This window comes from Condylostylus longicornis, unplaced genomic scaffold (assembly GCF_029603195.1).
Source record: "Condylostylus longicornis isolate FDR11 unplaced genomic scaffold, ASM2960319v2 ptg000116l, whole genome shotgun sequence".
Classification (NCBI taxonomy): domain Eukaryota; kingdom Metazoa; phylum Arthropoda; class Insecta; order Diptera; family Dolichopodidae; genus Condylostylus; species Condylostylus longicornis.
The window spans coordinates 454,747-475,556 of record NW_026578084.1 but is presented as its reverse complement, the minus strand read 5'-3'; the positions used below and the strand labels follow the sequence as shown (position 1 = coordinate 475,556).

Below are 20,810 nucleotides of genomic sequence, written 5' to 3'. Positions count from 1 at the left end.
AGAAGGAAATGGCGCTGGTTGGGGCATTGGGGCATACGTTAAGAAAACCACAGGCTGTGATATCGCGTCAGGCATTAGAGTGGAATCCACAAGGTAACAACTTGTGGATTGAACGATGATTTCCTTGTCTATTGTTGGCGTCGAGCAATAGACAGTCACCATTGTCTGGTAAATTATCACCTGCATGGGCTGGGGAAGTCGGGCTCTGTCCAGTGCAGATTTTGCGAGGTCAGCGATAAAACTGCCGTGCACAGCCTTTACGACTACCCGGTACTGGCTGTCCGGCGGCGCAATCGTTTTGGTCAGGGTTTCCTAAGCGGTCGGGAACTGCTGTCCAACTCCCTTAGTGATTTCTCCGGTTTCATACTTGGGACATTGTAGGTGGGGGAGTGGGGAGGCTGCAATAAGTCGCGAATGGCTTAATGGAAATAAGTGAAACGAAGTAAATAAAAAAATATCGGTGCCAACGATATTTATTAATAACTAAACGATTATTATTACTAAACTAAAATTATTAATTTAAACGATTTTGCAGATATTACGCTAGTTTCAAAAGCACTAAATCAAAAATTCTATACTAAAATGGATTTCTAATGGACAACATAATATTTCTTATTTGCATCTAAAAACACAATCGAAGTCTAATTGCTTTTTTTCATATATTTTAATTTCTAGGTGAATTTGAATTCGATTCACCATATTGGGATGAAATAAGTGATTCTGCCAAGGACTTTATTCATCATTTGATGTGTGTTAATGCTGAAGAAAGATATACATGTAAACAAGCGTTAGCCCATCCATGGTAAGTTTTCAACTTTATGATTTAAGCTTATAATAGATTTTGTTGAAGTATACATATTGAACATCTCTTTTTATAAAATTGTCTTGTTTTTAATAAATTATATTTTAAATATTTTTCAGGATATCTGGAAATGCTGCTAGCAATAAAAATATTCATGGCACTGTTTCGGAACAGCTTAAAAAGAATTTCGCAAAATCAAGATGGAAGGTAAATTTGGAAATTTAAACATTTTTTTTTCTTTGTTTATATGGTAATGTGAAGGTACCAAATAATCACATTCCAAATTTTCAATAAAAATGCATTTTTCCTTAATAGAGAGTTCAAAATAAATTACTTTTAAACAGGCTTTTCAGTTTATCTGTCCATGTCTATCTGCCTCTCTGGTTCGGTTGAAATTATTTTAATGAAAGTTTATATTTGAATTTACTTTTATTTAGTATATCTGGTCTCAGGAACGGAATATCAAAACATATTCAATTTCCCCTCATACACTGAGAAAACAATTGAATTTTAAGATAATGTGTGACTTCAACAATGCTTTATAAAAAGTTTAAGAAATATATGCGATCGTAGTATCGTCTCAGAGCTTGCAATACCTTTACATTGTAAAAAAATTGCTAAAGCTTTTGACACAATTTTTACAATATTAATACATGACATATTATGACATCTAATTTTGTATAATTAACAAACGTTACCACATCATTAAAAACAAAGCATTTAAATGCTACATTTAAAAAAAAACTTAATAACTAGCACTTTACTGCCGAAAATATATGCTAGTTTATTTAATTGGTTATTTCTGGCAACATTTACATGACATGTATAAGAAAAGCGTGCCCGATTTTTTCGATACCCAATTTGCTTTTTATTTTACGTATCCACTACGTATAGAGCGCATTTAGGAAAAGTGTACAATGTCAAGACCTTTTTTTGGAATGTGATACTTTGTAAAGTTTACGTCGTAAGCGCATTATTTACGTAAGTCACGGAATCTTTAAATTAAAATTAGGCATTTATTTTAAAAATAATTATTAATATATTTTTTGTATCATATGTATATATAGCAAGCTTATCATGCAGCAACTGTTATACGTCAAATGCAACGAATGGCACTTAGTAGTAGCAGTACAAAAACATCAGTCACAACAAATACAACTACAACAAAAACAACAGCCACATCAACAATTAATAATAGCAATATATGCTGTAATAATAATCAAAAAGGTGATAGTAATCCTACAATATCGACAACAACATCATCATCAACAAACGAAACAGTATCAAGATTATCAGCATATCAAATATGTGATCATCAGCAACAAGGACAACAGCAATCACAACAACAACCACAAGTAAATACGGATAAAAATAATTCCTGCATAAACGGTGATTCTTCAAAATGAATTGTTAATAATTTTTTTTTCAATTTTTTTTTTGACTTTTCTTTCATTTTTTTGTTTTTCTTTTTCAAATTTTATACTTATTATCATTAATTTTTTTTATACTTTAAACATATAAACTATCAAATAAGTTTGTCATATTCTAATTAAAAAAATAAAAAACTTAATAGAATTTTCTTCTAAAATATATATAAAAAAACTAAAATTTAAATTAAAAATAAAAAAAATTACGTGAAACAAAAAAATATTCAAAAAAACTTCAAATTCTTCAATATACAATAATACATATATATACAAATTTTTTCTCACATTCTATCTCTCTTAACTCATTCTTCTAATATAATAAAAATAAAATATTTTGATTGGGTAGTAAATATAATAAATCCGAAATATGTTAAATTTCACATTTTTAATGTATTTTGTCGCTTAAGTAGGCCATCTATCAAAATGCAGATCTCGTCAACTTGACTTGCACAAACACTTTTATTTTAAAAAATGACGTTTGAAGAGTAGTGCAAATCTTTCTTTTTCGCTTTATTTGAAATTTATGATTCCCCGGCAAATAAATCATTCAAGAAAATTCGCATGTTATTGCAATATACATACAAGTGAGAGATTATTTGTATGATCGGGAAAATCGGAATAATTTCTTCTTTAAAGATCAAATATCAAGAATTTTATTTTAATGCCAGAGATAAACAAATTTATTCAAAGAAATTTATTAAAATTTTAAATAATTGTATACGTTATCACAAAATGAGCCTGTACAAGGGTGTTTCCCACAAGGTGGCAAATAATTTCAGGTGTGAAAAAATCATTTCTAAAATTCATCTCTAAAATTATTTGCCACTTTTGTGAAACATCCTATATTTACATACCTATTCAAAATTGTTTAGTAATTAAAATTTATTTTCAAAAACTTGTGGTTATAAATAGTAGGCCGATTTACAGTTTGTTAATGTATTTAAAGATATTATACTTACTGTTATAATGGCATAATGGTGTGCCAGAATAGCTGACGTCTTCCTATAAATTTCGAAGCCAAAAAAAATATATTTTGACAGTAAAAATCTCTTAATTTAAGTCTCTTTCTTCTGAAATTCACTTTAAATTTAAATGAAATGAAGGAATGAATAGAACAATAAAAGTGAATGAATTATAAATGGTATCCGATGAAGACGTTTTATTGTGATAATGGTATATCAATATAACGGATTTATTATATTTTTATTATCGTAACAGACATTTTTCTCTTTTTCTCTAGCTTTTAATTTTTCGCTTTGTTTTCTTTTTTAGATACTAATTACATTCTCTCTTTTATTAAATTCTTAATTATTCTTAATAACATATAATTAAAACAAAAATATAAAAAGAAAATATTGTTTATAAGAAATAATTAAAAATTAAAATAAATTTATAAAAATATATTTGTACATATATATGTATGTAATATTTATAGTATAACAAGTACTATTATTTTAAAACAAAAGGATAAAAAACCATAAATCTCACGTTTTTACTCTATATTATATAAATTAAGTTTATATGTTATCAAAAATGAAAAATTGTTATATATATGTATATATACATAATCAAAAATGATGCAGTTATTATAGATTCTTCATGAAGAACAAAAATTTCTAATTATTTTTCCTATTGCCTAGGGCCCCTTCGATTTCTGTATGATCGGCCAGGTCTTTTGAACCCATATCTATATCTCCGCCCTGGTCTCCGTCAATTTAGATTCTACCTGTTGGAGGTTCATCATTAATAGCAGGGAGTCCAGTTAGTGATCATAAATACTGATATGACATGGAGCGGAGCAGTCCTTGTACCGAGAACCAATTGTTCCCATTCGTAATGCAGCAAAAGGATTGTTTGGGAATTTATACATGAACATATCTATAGCGGCAACAATTTTCCTAAAATCCTCATGTCCTTGCCAACGAGAATAGCCGCAAATTCTTTGACGTCAAAATTTTGTTTTCAGTCTGCAAACTGTCTGACGTATAAAACTTTTACGGATAGAAATGTAGTAAACTTTTTACCCGTAATTGACTTTGAATTTTGATCATCCGTAAACGTCAAAACAAAAAAAAAAATTTTTTTTAGATTTAAAATAATTTTATACTTACATATTAAGAATTAACAAAAAAAAAAATATTTTTTATATTATTTTTAACGTAATGATAGTCACTCAATACATCAAATTTATTTACTAACTTACTACGTCAGACTGTCTGCATGTAAAAAAAAAATCTACAATTTTGCCGCTTAATTGACTTTTTTTAAACGTTTAAGAATTTAAGCTTTGACTGAAAGTAAAAACGCAGTAGAGTATTCGTAAACTCAGACAACTCAGATTTTATAAAATTTGACGTTTAAGAATTTACCATAGGTACTCCCCAATAGTGTCAAATTTGGTTGCAAATGAGAGACTTCTGGACATTTCCCTAATTGTGTAAGCATTTTGGGAATTAATAGATGTCTATGTTTGGGATTTTGAGAGTTTACTAGTCGGTATATTAATAGAATAAACAGGCAATTAAATTTCACATAGAATGTAGCTGCTCCAGTCGTCCTTCTGAACTCATAACTCCCAATTGGGGTTACAGTGAGCATACCAAATGGGTTTACATTTCCATCTGCTTCCCCAATGACAATTCCATAAGATTTCCACTCATCAGAGAGTTTTCCCGTTACTTTTTTGAGAGAGTAGTAAAGATAGTTTACTGCTAAAGATGGCTTTAAGGTTGTGTTTTTGATGGATGATTGTACTTCTGCGTCGAGTACGGGGAGTTGCTCATTTGGAATGATGATGATTTTGAGAGCAGGTTTCGACCCTGGATGTTTTGCAAAACACTCACTAACAAATTCAAGTTTCCGTTCTGAAGACATGCTTTGAGAGTGGTGAATCCTCTCCGGTATATTATTTCCATTTTCACAAAATACAAAAGTAATTAGATTAAAGATCATTTAAATATTTGTAGATAAATACTACAGAGTTTAATGGTTTATTTGTCTTCGTGACATTCGAGTTCTGCCAGTAAAACGTTTTAAATGTGCTTATAAAACATGCGGAAAATGCATATAACATTTTACAAAAGTAAAGAGGAAAACCCCTTGAAAATAGTTAGACAATCATACAAATCATTAAAATAGAAAAAACTACTGAGAGAAAAAGTTTGATATTATTTTTTGTTCTGATTTTTTGTTTAAGGGGTACAAGGAAATAAAAAAACATTTTTAAATTTTTGTTCTACATGAATAATCTATAATAAATGCATCATTTTTTATATAAAGTGATTAAGTCATCAGTAACATAACATGTACCATCATTTAGTTGATCAAAAATGAGTAAAAATTTTTCTAAGAATTAGGTGTCAAAACTCAACGGTTTCCGAGATACAGGAATTTTTAATAATTTTCACGAAATTTCTACTTGTTCAAACTTTTTACCAATCGTATTGTGTATACAACAGGTAGGTTATGTGATGGTAACATATTTTGCATATCGAGTTTTCAGTGGAAAACGCAGTTCACCTTGGTAGAGAAGTGTAAATAAACTCTTTTTAGCAGCCTGTCGGTGTGTCACTTTGTCGGTCTGTCTTCTGTGTGTACACGCGTGTATCTCAAGTTCGGCTGAACCAATTTTGATGAAATTTTATGTGTATGTTTATTTCGAAGTTATAAATAAAGCTTGAGGAAGTAGAAATTTTTTTGAAAATTCTTTAAAATCCCTATATCTCGGAAACCTATTTCTGTAAAAAAAATTTACTCATTTTTGGTGCCCTAAATAATGTTATATTTTATGTCACTGATCGCTGAATCTGCATATGTATGGGTGTTCTTATAATGCAATATGCTTTCGCGTTTCTAACTTAGAACTTAGATAACTTAGTAGACAGAAACACGAGCTGCAAGAATTACAAATTTGATATTGTCATTAAAAAAAGTTTTTTTATTTGTGACAGTTCTAAGATTGTCATATGTCATATGTTTTTTTAAGTTTCAAAATTGAAACCATAAAATTGAATATTTTATTATTTCCAGTTCACTAAAATATAAATCAAAGTTTTTTTATAAAAGTAATTACAAAATTTTAAAACTAATTTATTCTAACAAATCCTATAAATTCGACTTATTTTTTTTTTGTAAGTGCAAAATAGTTTTTGCAGCAGTAAAATCAAACCTACGTTGTTGCGCGTTTATCTTAAAAACCCTAACATGCAATATTGTAGTTATAAAACACATTGCAAAAAACGTACTACAATATCAAACACAATTTTTTGGTAGCACGTGGAGTACTTTATTGTCAAACATAGGACTCATTCAGTACTAAGTTAGAAGTGAATTATCAAAAAACGCAGTATGTACAGTGGCGAGCTAAATTGTTCAAACAGTTAAAAAACTATTTATATGCGAAATATAGCCCTGTTTTAATTAATCATGGAAACGATATAGAAGTACTTTCTATTTTTATAGCATATTATTCTTAATTTTATTATTTTTAAAACCTTCGTTTCTTAAAACATAAAATGAGAGTTTTTGAATATTAGAATAAAAATATTCCAAATTCTTAATAATACAAAATAATTAAACTGCTTTTAAAACTTTAAACAAAATATTATGCGAAAACGCATGCAAAACTATTCAATTGTGATTTTTAAGAATTTTTTATTGCTTTTTTCAAATTGTCTCTTATTAAATATAGTCAAAATAAAATTTTATAAAATATTAGATTAGTATTTAAAATTAAATTTATTAAATATAATTATTAAATTAATTTTGTTTGAGAAAAAGAAAAAAAAATATGGGAGATTGAAAAATTTTTTTTGAATTACTCGTAAGTATATCTGAAAAGTTGTTCTCGCTACTGTATATTACAAAAACATTAAAAAAAATATAATAAATTATATACTATAATAAAAAAAATTAAATATATTAAGTACGAGTATGCATAAGCAACAAAAAAAAAACCAAAAAAAAAAATTTTACAATTAAAATTTATAAAAAATTAGCCCGATAATATGCAATTTTTTTCGTTAAATTTTTTATATGTACCTATATAATGTACGTTAGTTAATTTTTCTCTTTTTCTTAAAATAAGAAATGTAAAGTAATTTTTTTTTTATATAAATATATATTTAAAAAGTCTTCTGTCGCATTACGCTTAAAATGATTGCACAAAAATAAAAATAATCAGCCCTATCATGAATTCCACTTGTAGAATTTTACGAATTACGAATTGAGCTGCGACGCAGACTTTTAAATGATCACAAATTGCTTTCATAGAGATTATGAATCAGCAATGGCAACAGAATTTTTCGGAGTGTCAAAATCAGTATTTTGTTTCAACTGTCAAATGTTTATTTATGCTTTTTGTTGCTTTATTTAAATTAACGGAAACGTTTTATATAAGTGTAAAAAAATAATTTTATTTCACAATTTAATTTCACATATGTAGGTTCTACTTAAGACTAATTTTACAATATAAATTCTACATTATTTATAATGAATTTTTGCTAAGCTTGGCAATTTGTATTTTATATTTGAATTAATTGATTTTATTAAACAAGCCAAATTAATATAATATAGGATGTGCGTGTTGAACTTTTATTCCCAATTATGCAAAAAGTGCTGGCATATCATATTAGCTGTAATGTTGGCTGTTAGCTGTAATGTTAACTTTTATGCGTACAAAATTTCCATAAAAAAGAATAATTTCTTTTGTTTTTTTTTTGAAACGTGAAGAAATTTTTTTTAAGCAAACATGAATTCATTTCGTTTCATTCTAGCTGTTTTGAAAGAACTCAAATTCAAATAAAAAGTTCGAAAACTTGAAAATTTTAAACAACCACTCACTTTAAATTGCTTGTTACGTGTGAGTATTGCTTTCGTAGATTATTGCGGCTTATTTTTACTACGAACGTAATTTATGATTATTCTATAATGAATATTCGTAATAGAATCTTAGTAATTCGGAATTGAGAATATGAAAGTCGTAATTTTCCTGAGCTACGAACGAAATTCATGATAATAGCTGAATAATAAAAAAATCAAAATTACAAGGAACTACATATTTTCATTTTTAGTGTTCATTGTATGGCAAAACACTATAGAATAATGTGGAATAATTTACATATTGTGTTTAATAATTAAAATGTTTAACTATCGTGATGAATTGAATTTTAGTGTTAATAATTTTAATAAAATATTTACATAACGCTATACATTAATATGTAATGAAATTCATAATATACCTTGAGTTCTTACAAATAATAATTTATAAGTAAAAATATAATATATTCTTACTTGCGTCTTGAGATTAATTTTTTATAAATCTTACTATTTTTTTTTTCAATTTTGGTTTGTAAGATGCAAATTTTGCGATAAGTTTTTCAATATTGCTAATTATCAAAAATATTTCTGAAATTAATAAAAAAACTTAAATTAATCTACTAACTTACTCAAAATAACATTCATAAAATATAAAATTGTTTATTAAAAATAACGACACATTATTAGTATTAATACTGCGCTTCTGTTTTTTTGTTTTTCTTATATAATATGCCATATATTTCACTTGTAAATAATAAAATATCTATATTCATAATTAAATAAAAATTTTTCAAAGAAAAATTAATTTTTTTTACTTTTAACTTTATTATAATTAATAAATTTAATTCCTATCGTTAAATAATGTATGATTAAAAGAAAAATAATTGAAAGAAAAATAAATTTAAAAAAAAAAAACAAAAAAAAAGTAATTTTGTAATTATTAAACTAAAAAAAGTGTGAATAAATTAAAACTTTTATGTAAAATTTGTAATATTTTTAATGTGTAATATAATATTTCAAATATTTTCTTTGTTTCTCTCTCATTATCTCTAATAATTAATTGTTAATTAAGATTAAAAAAAAAGAAAAAAAAATATATATAAATAATGTAAAATCTTTATTTATAATTTTTATTAAAATTTTAAATAATTTGGAGCCACACGAGCTCATTCTGAGAATCAAAACATAAAATTATAGGAGTGATATTTATAGTAAAAGTTTATTGTAAATTTTATTATATATTTATGGACGAATCATTGATTTGTTTTTAAAATACATAATAATATCGAAATTTAAACGATAAATATGACATTAGTGTTTGTGATACTCAAGAATAAGCCTTATGTAATTATTTTCCTGTTTTTTGTATTATTTAATTTTTTGGTTTTCTTATCTTATATAAAATATTAAGCCCCGGAAAAAGGATACGTTTACTCAAAATTATATACTTAAGATTTGGAAGTTTCAAAAAACTTTATGTTAAGTTGTCGGGTCAAAAAACGGGAAAAAATAAAAGAATAGGAATATTGGAATTTTCCTAAATATGTAAAGTCAAATAATGCGTCCTTTCAAAAACTGTTCTTTTAAAGTTTCTATTTTTTTTTTTTTTAACGGAAGTTATAACTAAAAAAACTTGACTTATGTTCAAATTTCGCCAAATTTTCTTGAAATCTCTGTAGATCACGTTTTCGATTTGACACTATGTTCCGAACAAAAATTTTGCTTATTTTCGACAATCTACCCAACGGTATATGGCTCCGACCTTGTTGCTGAATCACCTTGTATAAACGACAGAGATGTTTGTTTTTAAAAATAATTATTAATAAAGTTAAATTGCATACAAAAAATTTTATTTGATTTATAGTGATTTCATAAACTGCTAAAAACTCTAAATGTTAACATAACTGTCATTTCACCCGAGTTTTCAAAATTCCAGTGTATATTAATACCATGATATACAAGTACTTCTAATACAATGTTAAGTAGTACTTGTTCACAGTAAACGTCCATATAATCGGGGTTATTAATAAATTTTTAATTAAACTTTAAATAGCAAATTTTATATTTATAATATAATCCTTTATATAATTTATATAATATAGACAAATATAATATTGATTTGTACAAATTGTTAACAAAAAAAAAAAAAAGAAAAACGGAAAAAAAACTAAAATAAAGCGTTAAAACCAAAAGAAATAGTTTTTAATAATCATATCAAATGAAATTATAATCTTATTATTAATATTTTTTTTATTATTAAAGATATATATATATATATGTATATGTATGTATGTATTTTAAAATTACTATTAAATATATACATACGTATACAATGGTTTAAAATAACTAAATTTAAATAATAAAAATTAAACAACAAAAAAAATATTATTTATATAAAAGATGATGTATCCCCTCCCACCTTTCGCTATATATATATATAATTACAGTTATTCCCTCCGATACCGAAAATAATTAAATAGACCGGAAAACTTATCATCTATATTATTCTTTATGATGCCATCACCATATTTCAAGTAATCGGATATTATTCACAAATTATTAAATTAATTTTTGGAAATAGAATCCAATTTTTTAAATTATATATAATGAAAATAGTCAATAGTTTTGACTATTTTCATTATTTCAAATTTAGATCAGTCTTAGAGAATAATAGGTTTCCACATGGTCAAAATACATATGTTTCGAATTAAAGCAATACGATACGCTTTTAATTTCAATATACACATATATATATATATACTCTGTGATGAAAAAGCGGCATCTATGTTAAACAGAAATAGCCGAAATATTTGTTTATTTAAAAATTTTTACCGTTATTACGAAAATCACGTCACACTATAAAAACACTTTTTTTTGTAATAAATGCATCACACAATTAATTTAAACATTCGCATACAAGAAAGGGTGAAATGAAAAATTAAACATTTAATCTACACTACATAAACGTTACTGTAACACTTCAATATATTAGGTCTATCTAGTATAAAGTGTCTGGTGTAAATATGTTTCGACAGCTGTAAGGTTTCAGAAGTTTTTAAAACACAAAATTTTACTTTACAAAACCAAAATTTGGAAAAACTTTAAAAATTGAGAAAATTAAAACGTCATCATTTTTTTCTCTGATTTTTGTTCAAAAAGTATTATTCCAGACGCTTTGCATTCAAAAACTTTATAAAGTTTATAAACAGACGTATTATGTAGCGATGTCTCAGTATTGAATTTTACGAAAACTAGTATTGATTATTCATCTAACAGCTATTAAAATTTTAAATAAAGAAGGCTTCGACATAAAAATTTGAAAAAAATAATGAAAACAACATGAAATTTCATGTTGTGAATGTTTGCTAAACATTGTTGCAATGTTGAGTTACTATTGAGAAATTGATTATGTTACTTACATCAGCTGATTTCGTGATTACTTTCTGATTATGCTGCCAGTGATACTGCTGCAACATCTTCACAGTGTTTACTTTTTGATTTCACCCAAATATATATCTACTTATTATGGTACGTTGGTTCTATATGAATATATAGTAAGGTGGAATTTGTACGTTAAATATAATTCCATTGTTCTTCATATATAAAATACATATAAATATTTATTTTTTTACATAATGAAAATTATATAGATTTTTTAAAAATGTTAAGTCGCCAAATTACACAAGCATTATTGAGTTTAACCTTTTATATATATACATATATATAATAAAATAATACTACAAAAAAAAAATATAAAAAAACTATTTAAATACAATTAAAAAAATAAAATAAAATTCCTAAATTGTAAACTATATATACTTATATTTAAAATCATTAATAAGGATAATAAAATAAAACAAGAAAAATGAGAAAAAAAAAACAAAATATATAATAAAAAAAAGTGAACTTTATTAATCACAGAATTAGTTTTTAAAATAAATGTTCAAAATTTTCTTAAACAGTTTTCCAAAATTTTCGACCATTTTTCAGAAATTCCTTTTAAAGCTTGCTCAAATAACGTCAATGATATGTAACTGAGGAATCTGCTGTTTTAAATCTTGCCACTTTGAATGATTTTCGGACACCAAGTTGGGAAATTACAAAAATATTGGAAAATATTCAAAGGTATTTATTGTTAAAATTCTAGAGTTTTGACGATTAATCAAACTTTCAGGTGAAAACTTTGAAAATTGTTATAGAGATCTGCGTAGTGATTACATTTTTTGACAATTTTGAAATATGTAGGAAGAAAAATCGTATTGAAATTGTTTTTATAAGACAACCAAGCATCTTTTTACTCTATTTTAACAATTTCTCAGATATGTTACGAAATTAATTGCGTTTTTGACGATTTGTTATGTAATGGCAACAAATTTTGCATATCGAGTTTTCAGTGGGAAACGCACTTCTCCTTGGTAGAGAAGTGTAAATAAACTCTTTTTAGCAACTTGTCGGTGTGTCAGTCTGTCGGTCTGGCTTCTGTGTGTACATCCGTGTATATCAAGTTCGGCTGAACCGATTTTGATGAAATTTTATATGTAAGTTTATATTTTTATATTCAAGTTCTTATTCAAGTTTATATTTTTATATGTAAGTTTAAGCACAACAACTCAGTTTTGTTTTCACTTCTGTGGAAACTATTTTGTACTTAAAAAAGAATTATGTTGGGTCAAATACTTTGTAAGATATTTAGGAAAATTTAAATAGGAAATTAATTACAAGTTTATGTAAGTAAAAATCTGATTTAAAAAATTCTCATATATTGTTATAATTTTACGAAAACTATTACAGCGGTTGGCCTTATCAACTTCTATACAAAGGCAAAAATGTAACAGTAACTGTTAATGCACTAAAATAAAAAGTGCACACACCGTTACTTACCGTCAAAATAGCTTAATTAAATAAATTAGTTATAAAATTCAGTCTTAATTTTTGGTAAATTATTAATTTAAGGTTTGCCCCTACATTTATACAAAATTAAATTAATTAGAGAATTATGCTTTTCAATTGATCATTTTCGTAACATATAGGGTTTAATCAGAAAGTAATCAAATATTTGAATGGATTTAGCGTGCAAAAAAAATTACTGATGCCATGCAGTTGTGATGTGTTTACCTTACTGATGCAAAATTATTCTGACATTTTTAGACACTTTCTAAATCATAAGTTTTTTTGCGTTTGTTCAGAATAGGTTTTGCGTTAAAAATTATTGTGCAAAATTATTCTGACATTTTTAGACACTTTCTAAATCATATGTTTTTTTGCGTTTGTTCAGAATAGGTTTTGCGTTAAAGTATTAAAATTATGAACAATTGAAAATCTATAAAAAAAAAGAAAATTTGATTTCAATTAAAAATTTAAAATGTTTCAAATAAAACATTTAAAAATATTACAACGGTCCACCTTTTTTTTAATTATTTCATTATTAGGATTTACGTTAATATTATCAAAAAATAATTAACTTTATTAGTTATTGATTTAAAATAAAAAATTATTTACTTCTCAGCTTGTATCAATAAAAAACTTTGCACCAATACAAAATCACAAAAAATATTGATGCAAAGCTGATTTAATATGATACGCATACCATGCGTATTTTTGACATTTTTGGACATCAAACTTTTAAGTGTTACTTACGGTATTGAAGCATTTTAATTATAAGTGTTACCGTATTAAAACATTGATTACTTTCCGATTGTACCAATACTTAGACCTAAATATATGTCATTTTGAATATAGGTTCGATCGTCCTTTTTTTTTTACATTAAAATTTAAAATAAAGTTATTTTTTCATTTTTTTATTTTAAGTATATGTATAATTTATTTTTTTATTGTATATGTATAATGTATAAAAAATAAAAAATCAAATTGTATTGATAACAAATAAAAAAAAAATATTAAAATTTTATTTTTAAATAATATTAGAATAATAAAAAAATTAAGTCTAATTTTTAACTATTTTTATTTTCGATATCCATAATTTATATGTGTACATATATAAATACTTTTAGACTTTATTTATGAATTCAATCAAATTGTGTAAAGTACTAACAAAAATAAACACACCAGGTCGGGAGTATAATTTACATTCAGTAATTATATCAATATCAAATATTTATAATGCAATAAACGAATTCAACTAAAAGCAGCTTCAGAAGTAGTTAAATATAAGTTTGTTAAGTTTTCGAATTGTCATTTTATATGAAGAGGTCCAATGCGGTCATTTTGGTTATACCACATATAATTTTATTATATGATTCTAAAGTTTATAATTTTAATCCATTAATTGGTGTAACGATATAATGAATCTCTATATCTGGCTCCGATAAAATTTTCTAAAATTGAGTTTTCTTTTATTCTTCTTCACTATTATTTTTTGGTCCTGGTTTTATTGATGCTATTATATATTGTTATACGCTTGTTATTATTATTATTATATATACATATTTCATTAATAATACTAATATTATAATTGTTTATTTCTTATTTTTGGTATAATATAATGTTCCTTTTCCTATGAATATCAAAAATAGTATTAAATATTATTTAAATTAAAATTAAAAATAATTTATACTTTGATTTCATCATTGCAATTTCGTTGATAATCCATAAGTTGCCTCGATTTTATTGGTCTTAATGGATTAATTGATTGATGTTGTTGATGATGTAATAAATTATTATGATCATTTTCTTGATTATTATTACTATTAATATCCTTTACATTTGTTATATCATAATTATTATTATTTAATGTAGATTTTTTCGTTTTTAATTTATTTGATGCTATTGGTAAAGCTGATGATGTTGTTGATGCTGATGATAATGATGATGGTGATGGTGATTGGATTTTAGATTTTAATGATTTTTTTGATGTTAATAATGATGAACCTGATGATGTCATTATTGGTGATTGTAATAATAACGATGATGATTTTAATGATTTTGTTCTATGATTTAAAATATTTTTTTGATCGGAATCATCAAGAAAAATATCATTATTATCATTATCGTCGTTCTTATTATTAAAAGGATTATTATTATTATCATTATTAGAATTAAAATTTAAATTAGTTACTGTTGTTAAATCAATCGGTAGACTATAACATTGTTGATTTATAGAAGAACTATTATCAAATGAAAATAAACGTAAACGTTGACGTATATCAAATTTTTCTTTAGCACGTTTCCTTTGAAATTCTTCTTCAACTCTATATATAATTTATTCAAAATAAAATTAATTAAGTTCATAAAATATAAAATTATATTATTTTTAAGCGTACATACCTACTAATTACTTCAGATTCAACTTTACGTAATGCTTCCCTTTCTTCAGCTTCACGTGATAAACGTTCAGCTAATTTTTTCCTTTCGATTTGTCTTACAGTACTCTGATATTTGAAACGATGATTATTAGCATGTCTTTGCATTAAAATATCTTTGTTACCCTTTTGATGATTTTGATGGAAAAAAAAAAACAAAAATACAAAATTTCAATAGCGAATTTGACCATTAAAATATTCCAAAAATATATAATAAAATATCTTTTAATAATAAAATGTCTTTTCATAGTAGATTACCTTTTACAGTATACTCACATTTTTTAAAGCTTTTGATATATCCAATTCACGTGAATAAAAGGAGTTTATTAGACTATTTTTTGTTTTATATGAATTATTATCATCATCATCATCATCATCGTCATCATCATCATCATAATTATTATAATTTAAACCATTACCACTATAATCTTCATTATCATCATTACCATCAATATTATCTATATCATTGCCATCATTTTCAGCATCGTCATCATCATCGCTATTATTTTTAATACTATTATTGATTTCTTGATTAATATTTAAATCAATAAAATTTTCATCAATATTATTATTATTATTTAAATTATTATCATTATTATCAATATAAATTTCATTATTAATATTACAATTTTTATTATTAATTTCATTTATTAATTGTATATTATTGATATCATCAGCTGATATACCACTATCACCACTTTTATTATCAGAAAACATTGGCTGGGGTAAATGAAATATACGTTGAATTTTTTCTTCAGTAATACCAGATGATTTATTTAATATATTATTATTTTTATTATCGTAATTATTATCATTATAATAATAATAATTGTTGTTATGATTTAATAAATTATTTGATTCTAATTGTTGATCTTGTGCTTGTTGTTGTTGATAATCCATTGATATTTTATTATTATTATTATTATTTAATTGTGATTTTGATGTATTTAATAAAAATAGTCTTTGTACATCACTTAACATACGCCATGCAGTTATTGGACTAAATCTTGGTACCTCCAATTGTCGTCTTGGTAATATTGGTCTTACATTTACTTGTATACCATTTGTATCATCATTATTATAATCATTATCATTATTATTATTATCATAAGAAATATTAATATTATATATTGGTGTTAATATATTATTAATATCAGATGATGATATTTTATCAGATGATTCAGAATTATTATATAAAATATTTATAATATTATCATTATTTAAATTTAATTTATTTATATTATCATCAATATTATTATTATTACTATTATTATTGTTATTATTATTATTACAATATGATAAATTCATATTGCTATCATTTAAATAAATTTTACTACAAATATTACTTGTTTTACTTTCTTTATTATCATTTTTATTATCATTAATATTTTTGTTATCAATAATATCATATGTTTCATCATTATTATCATTATTATTATTATTTGCACCGAAAAATAATTGTTCTAATTCTCTTTTTAATTTATTACCAAACATTTGTTTTATTTTAGTTTGTTGATCTTGTTGTTGTTGTTTAAATTTTTCATTATTTAATTTATTCTCTATATCATTGTTACTTATTTGTTTTTCATTACATTTTAGAGTATTATTATTAAAATTATTATTATCATTATTATTACCTGAACGACTAATAGAATCTTTATTACATACTGTTACTGATAATTCTATAATGGATGATGATGGTGAAGATGATGATGCTGACAATGATCGTGGTGGTGATGACGATATTAGTGATAAATTATTTATTGATGATTTTAAATTTGCTGAAATTTTTGATTTTTTTATTGTTATATCATTATTATTATTATTTTTATTATTATTGATTATTTCTTTAGATAATGATAAATTTGTATTTAATTTCTTTGAATTGTTGTTATGTATTAAACTATCTTTTTGATTATAGTTACATAATAATGAAGCATCAAATGATTTTTCACGACGAAAATATTGCTGTTGAGATTTTATTATAAGATCATTCTTATTATTATTGCCATTACTTGTATTTTTATTTTTATAATGATTATTATTACTATTACTATGTGATCGAAAATTTTTCATAGAGTTTCTTCTTATCGTATCAGGTGATAATGATGATAAATGATAATTTGAGATTGATTTATTATTATTATTAAAATTTAATTTTGTTGCATTTGTTAATTGTACGTCATTTGATCTCTTTTTTGTTTCTGCATTTGTTTTAAATAATCTTAAACGTTTTTCATTATGTACTTCATTTTTAATTGTATTGTTATCATTGATATCATTAACATTATTATTAATATTATCATAATTTTTATTACAATTATTATTTGTTTTGTTAATATTTGGAGTATGAGATGAAATTATTTTATTACTTTTTTGCTTTTTTACTGTTGTATCTGATTTCTGTTGTTTCATCATTAGTGATGATTCCGTAGAATCATCATTAATTATTAAATTATTAATTTTATCATCGTTTTTATTACTTTTACTTTTTAATAATAAATTTGTTTTTTTATTATCAATTGAATTTATTAAATCAGTTTTTTTATCTAATGTTATATTTTGTTTTTGTGTTTGTTGATTTTGTTGACCAGATATTGTTAATAATTTTTTATTATGATTATTATGATAATTTCGTGATGAAGATGTGGATGATGATGACGTAAATGGTATTGGTAATAATGATTTTGTTAAAGATGGCACTGATTCTTTTCTACCACTTATTGTACCGCCAGAATTTAATATTGAACCATTTGTTGTACAACGTAATTTAGCACCGCTTGGATTGAAATCAGGTAAAACTTTTACTTGTGGAGTTATTGTATCTTGTCGTTGTTGAAGTTGTTGTTGTTTTTTGCGTGGTTCAACATGCTGTTGCCGTTGTAATTGCGAATTTTGTTGTTGTTGTTGTTGTTTCTTCTGAGAAGATGATAATTGTGTGGTTATGCTATTATTATTGTTAGAATTATGCGATTGTGATGATGATATTGATAATGGTAAGGAATTTGTTGAAGTATGTTGTTGCAATGGCTTCTTTTATATATATATATATATATAAATAAAAAATTTATATAATTTTATAATCAACAATTATTTTTAAGTTATGTAATATAATAACGAATTTTATAATAAATTAACATACATTTCTTAAATCAATTGGACATGCCTCATGTAAAAATGCATCTTGGACTTTCAAAGCAATTGAATTACGTTGGTGGTGCTGTTGTAACAATTTTTGTTGTTGCTGATGATGATGCTGCAGCTCTTGTTTTTGTTGTTGTTGTTGTTGCGATAATTGATATTTATTATTTGAATCAAGTTTTAATATCGATGTAGCGTCATATGGTGATGGTGATGTTAATAATGTCGGTAATATTTGATTTACATGTTGATTACTACTATTTTGGCCTAAATACTGTTGTTGTTCTTGATAATGTAATTTAAGTTCTTCTAAAGTAAATTTTTTTTTGGAATTTGAAATCATTTGATGATTCATTTCCATTGTACTGTTAGAATTACCCATTTCTTTTTTTTATTTTATATTTTCTAATTTTTAATTTAAAATTAGATAAAAAAACAAAAAAAAAACAATTTTTTTCTTCTGCAAGTAAAAGCAAAGCATATGAAAAAAAGAATTAATTTTTATGCAAATAATCGGAAATTTAATTTGCAAAGTAATTAAAAAGTCATTCTGCTTATTGTTGAATTTGATAAGATACTAATTTTATAATACATGCAATAATTAAAAAATAAACGGCTTAAATTGTAGCGTTCTTTTGTTATTCTCTTAATTCTATTATTTTTATTTTAATCTTAATTACTATACATACACATTGAGAATAATTAAAAGTTAAATTTGAAAATTGTTTTTCACTTAGAAAACAATTTGCGAAAGTAGAGAATTATACTAGTAATAAAATTAGCAATGATTGTGGCATAATTCTAGGTAGTTCGCTTGGCCCAACGCTTTTCAACTGTTACATTAATAGTTTTTCAGAACTCAATTTAGATGGGCAATCATTTCTACATGCAGATGATTTACTAATTATATATTAAATAAAGAAAATAAACACGAGTTAGAAATGAATGTAAATTCTGATTTAAATAAAATATGTAATTGGATTGCGAATCATAAACTATCTATTAATACCAACAAAACTAAGTATATGCTATAGTAAAATTGAAAGCAATTTATTTACTAAATTTAAAACATAACAATGGAACTATTTATTAAACTGAGATCTATATAAATATTTAGATATAACTATTGATTCTGATCTTACATGGCAAAATAAAATTCGTATTAAAACAGACAAAATTAGAGAAATTGCTGGAATTTTTACAAATTAAATTCATAAAAAATATGGTATATTAACCGTGAAGCTTTTTACACAAAAATTATATTGCCTTCAGGTCCATAAAATGGTAATATGAAACTTTAATTCGAATGTCCCTTTAACAATAATATATGAAACTCATGAATATTATACAAGAACATCACACCTACGCTTAACAAATAGCATAACATAATATAACAATCTTTCTGAATATCTAAAGAATCTAAATATGAATTATTAAAATTTTTAGATACAAAATAAAATTTAAATTTTGTTAATGAATTTAAAATTATCGTAGCTCAAAATTTCTTTATACATAATTTGTTATAATAAGCACATGTAACATAATTTTTTTTTTCTAATATTGCATTTGATGTTATAATAATTATAGTACATACATGCATACATATATACTCTGTATAAGTAGATTTGCTCTTTTTTGAGAATTAATTCTATAAATAAATAAATTAAATAAATAAATTCAATATTTTATAACAAAAATTTAACCCTTTTTACGTCAATTATTTTTGGAAATCGTTTTCTACAATAAAGTCAGCAAAAATGCTATGCAAAACAGTGCTTAAATCGTTATTTTCTCCTTTTTAAATCGTATGGTTCATAATATTAAGAGATCCGTTAATACCTTTTAGTTTTTAGTAATATATTTACTTATTTGTATTTTTTTGGCAGTTTTTTGCAAAATACATTTGATATATTTTAAAATTTTTAAGAACTTTATGAAAAAATGGTTATTTTATTAGTAAAATTTTGATTATTCAAGAAAATATACTTTTATAAGAGAGTCGTTCAAAGCATGTATAGTATGTAGCTTCCATAAATGGAATTGTAAAAAAACTTGGCTTTCTTCTTGTATTTATATAGAGATATTACTAAAAATTCGTTATATTTAATTTAATAATTGTATATTCGTTGATAAAAATTATATTTTTTCAATATTATATAACTTAAAAAACCTATTTATTAAGTAGTGCTATTAAAAATGTGTATAAAAGATTAAACTGGTTTATAGTCATAATATATAACTCATAATATATGAGTTATATACTATGATTGATATGATCATAAACGGAACAGGTTTTGAAACACT

The 20,810-nt window shown here is 24.2% G+C and overlaps 2 protein-coding genes across 3 annotated transcripts in view; one reads left to right on the top strand and one right to left on the bottom strand.

The window, feature by feature from the left end:
• Positions 1–8,910, top strand: part of LOC129614681 (calcium/calmodulin-dependent protein kinase type 1) — a 40,846-nt gene extending 31,936 nt beyond the window's left edge. For both annotated transcript variants that reach the window (XM_055529483.1, XM_055529482.1), the window contains 3 exons: positions 676–802; positions 922–1,009; positions 1,870–8,910. In XM_055529483.1, the coding sequence (XP_055385458.1) occupies positions 676–802; positions 922–1,009; positions 1,870–2,208 (554 nt within the window). In that variant the 3' untranslated portion in view covers positions 2,209–8,910. The remainder of the gene's footprint in view (positions 1–675; positions 803–921; positions 1,010–1,869) is intronic.
• A 5,126-nt stretch (positions 8,911–14,036) lies between these two features.
• On the bottom strand, positions 14,037–16,673 carry LOC129614713 (probable cyclin-dependent serine/threonine-protein kinase DDB_G0292550). Its single transcript, XM_055529552.1, has 5 exons — positions 15,642–16,673; positions 15,331–15,491; positions 15,122–15,254; positions 14,621–15,061; positions 14,037–14,560 (listed from the first exon to the last, which is right to left on the bottom strand). Exons 1-5 carry the CDS (start codon positions 16,671–16,673, stop codon positions 14,513–14,515), a joined length of 1,815 nt encoding a protein of 604 aa, XP_055385527.1. The 3' UTR covers positions 14,037–14,512.
• Between the last annotated feature and the right edge of the window lie 4,137 nt (positions 16,674–20,810).

Coding starts and splice junctions, on each gene's coding strand:
- LOC129614713 (XM_055529552.1), bottom strand. CDS start 16,673: ATGAATTTATCATATTGTAATAATAATAATAACAATAATAATAGTAAT. Junction 15,492..15,641: donor TATCAAAAGCTTTAAAAAAT/GTGAGTATACTG, acceptor AATCATCAAAAG/GGTAACAAAGATATTTTAAT. Junction 14,561..14,620: donor ATTGCAATGATGAAATCAAA/GTATAAATTATT, acceptor TGATATTCATAG/GAAAAGGAACATTATATTAT.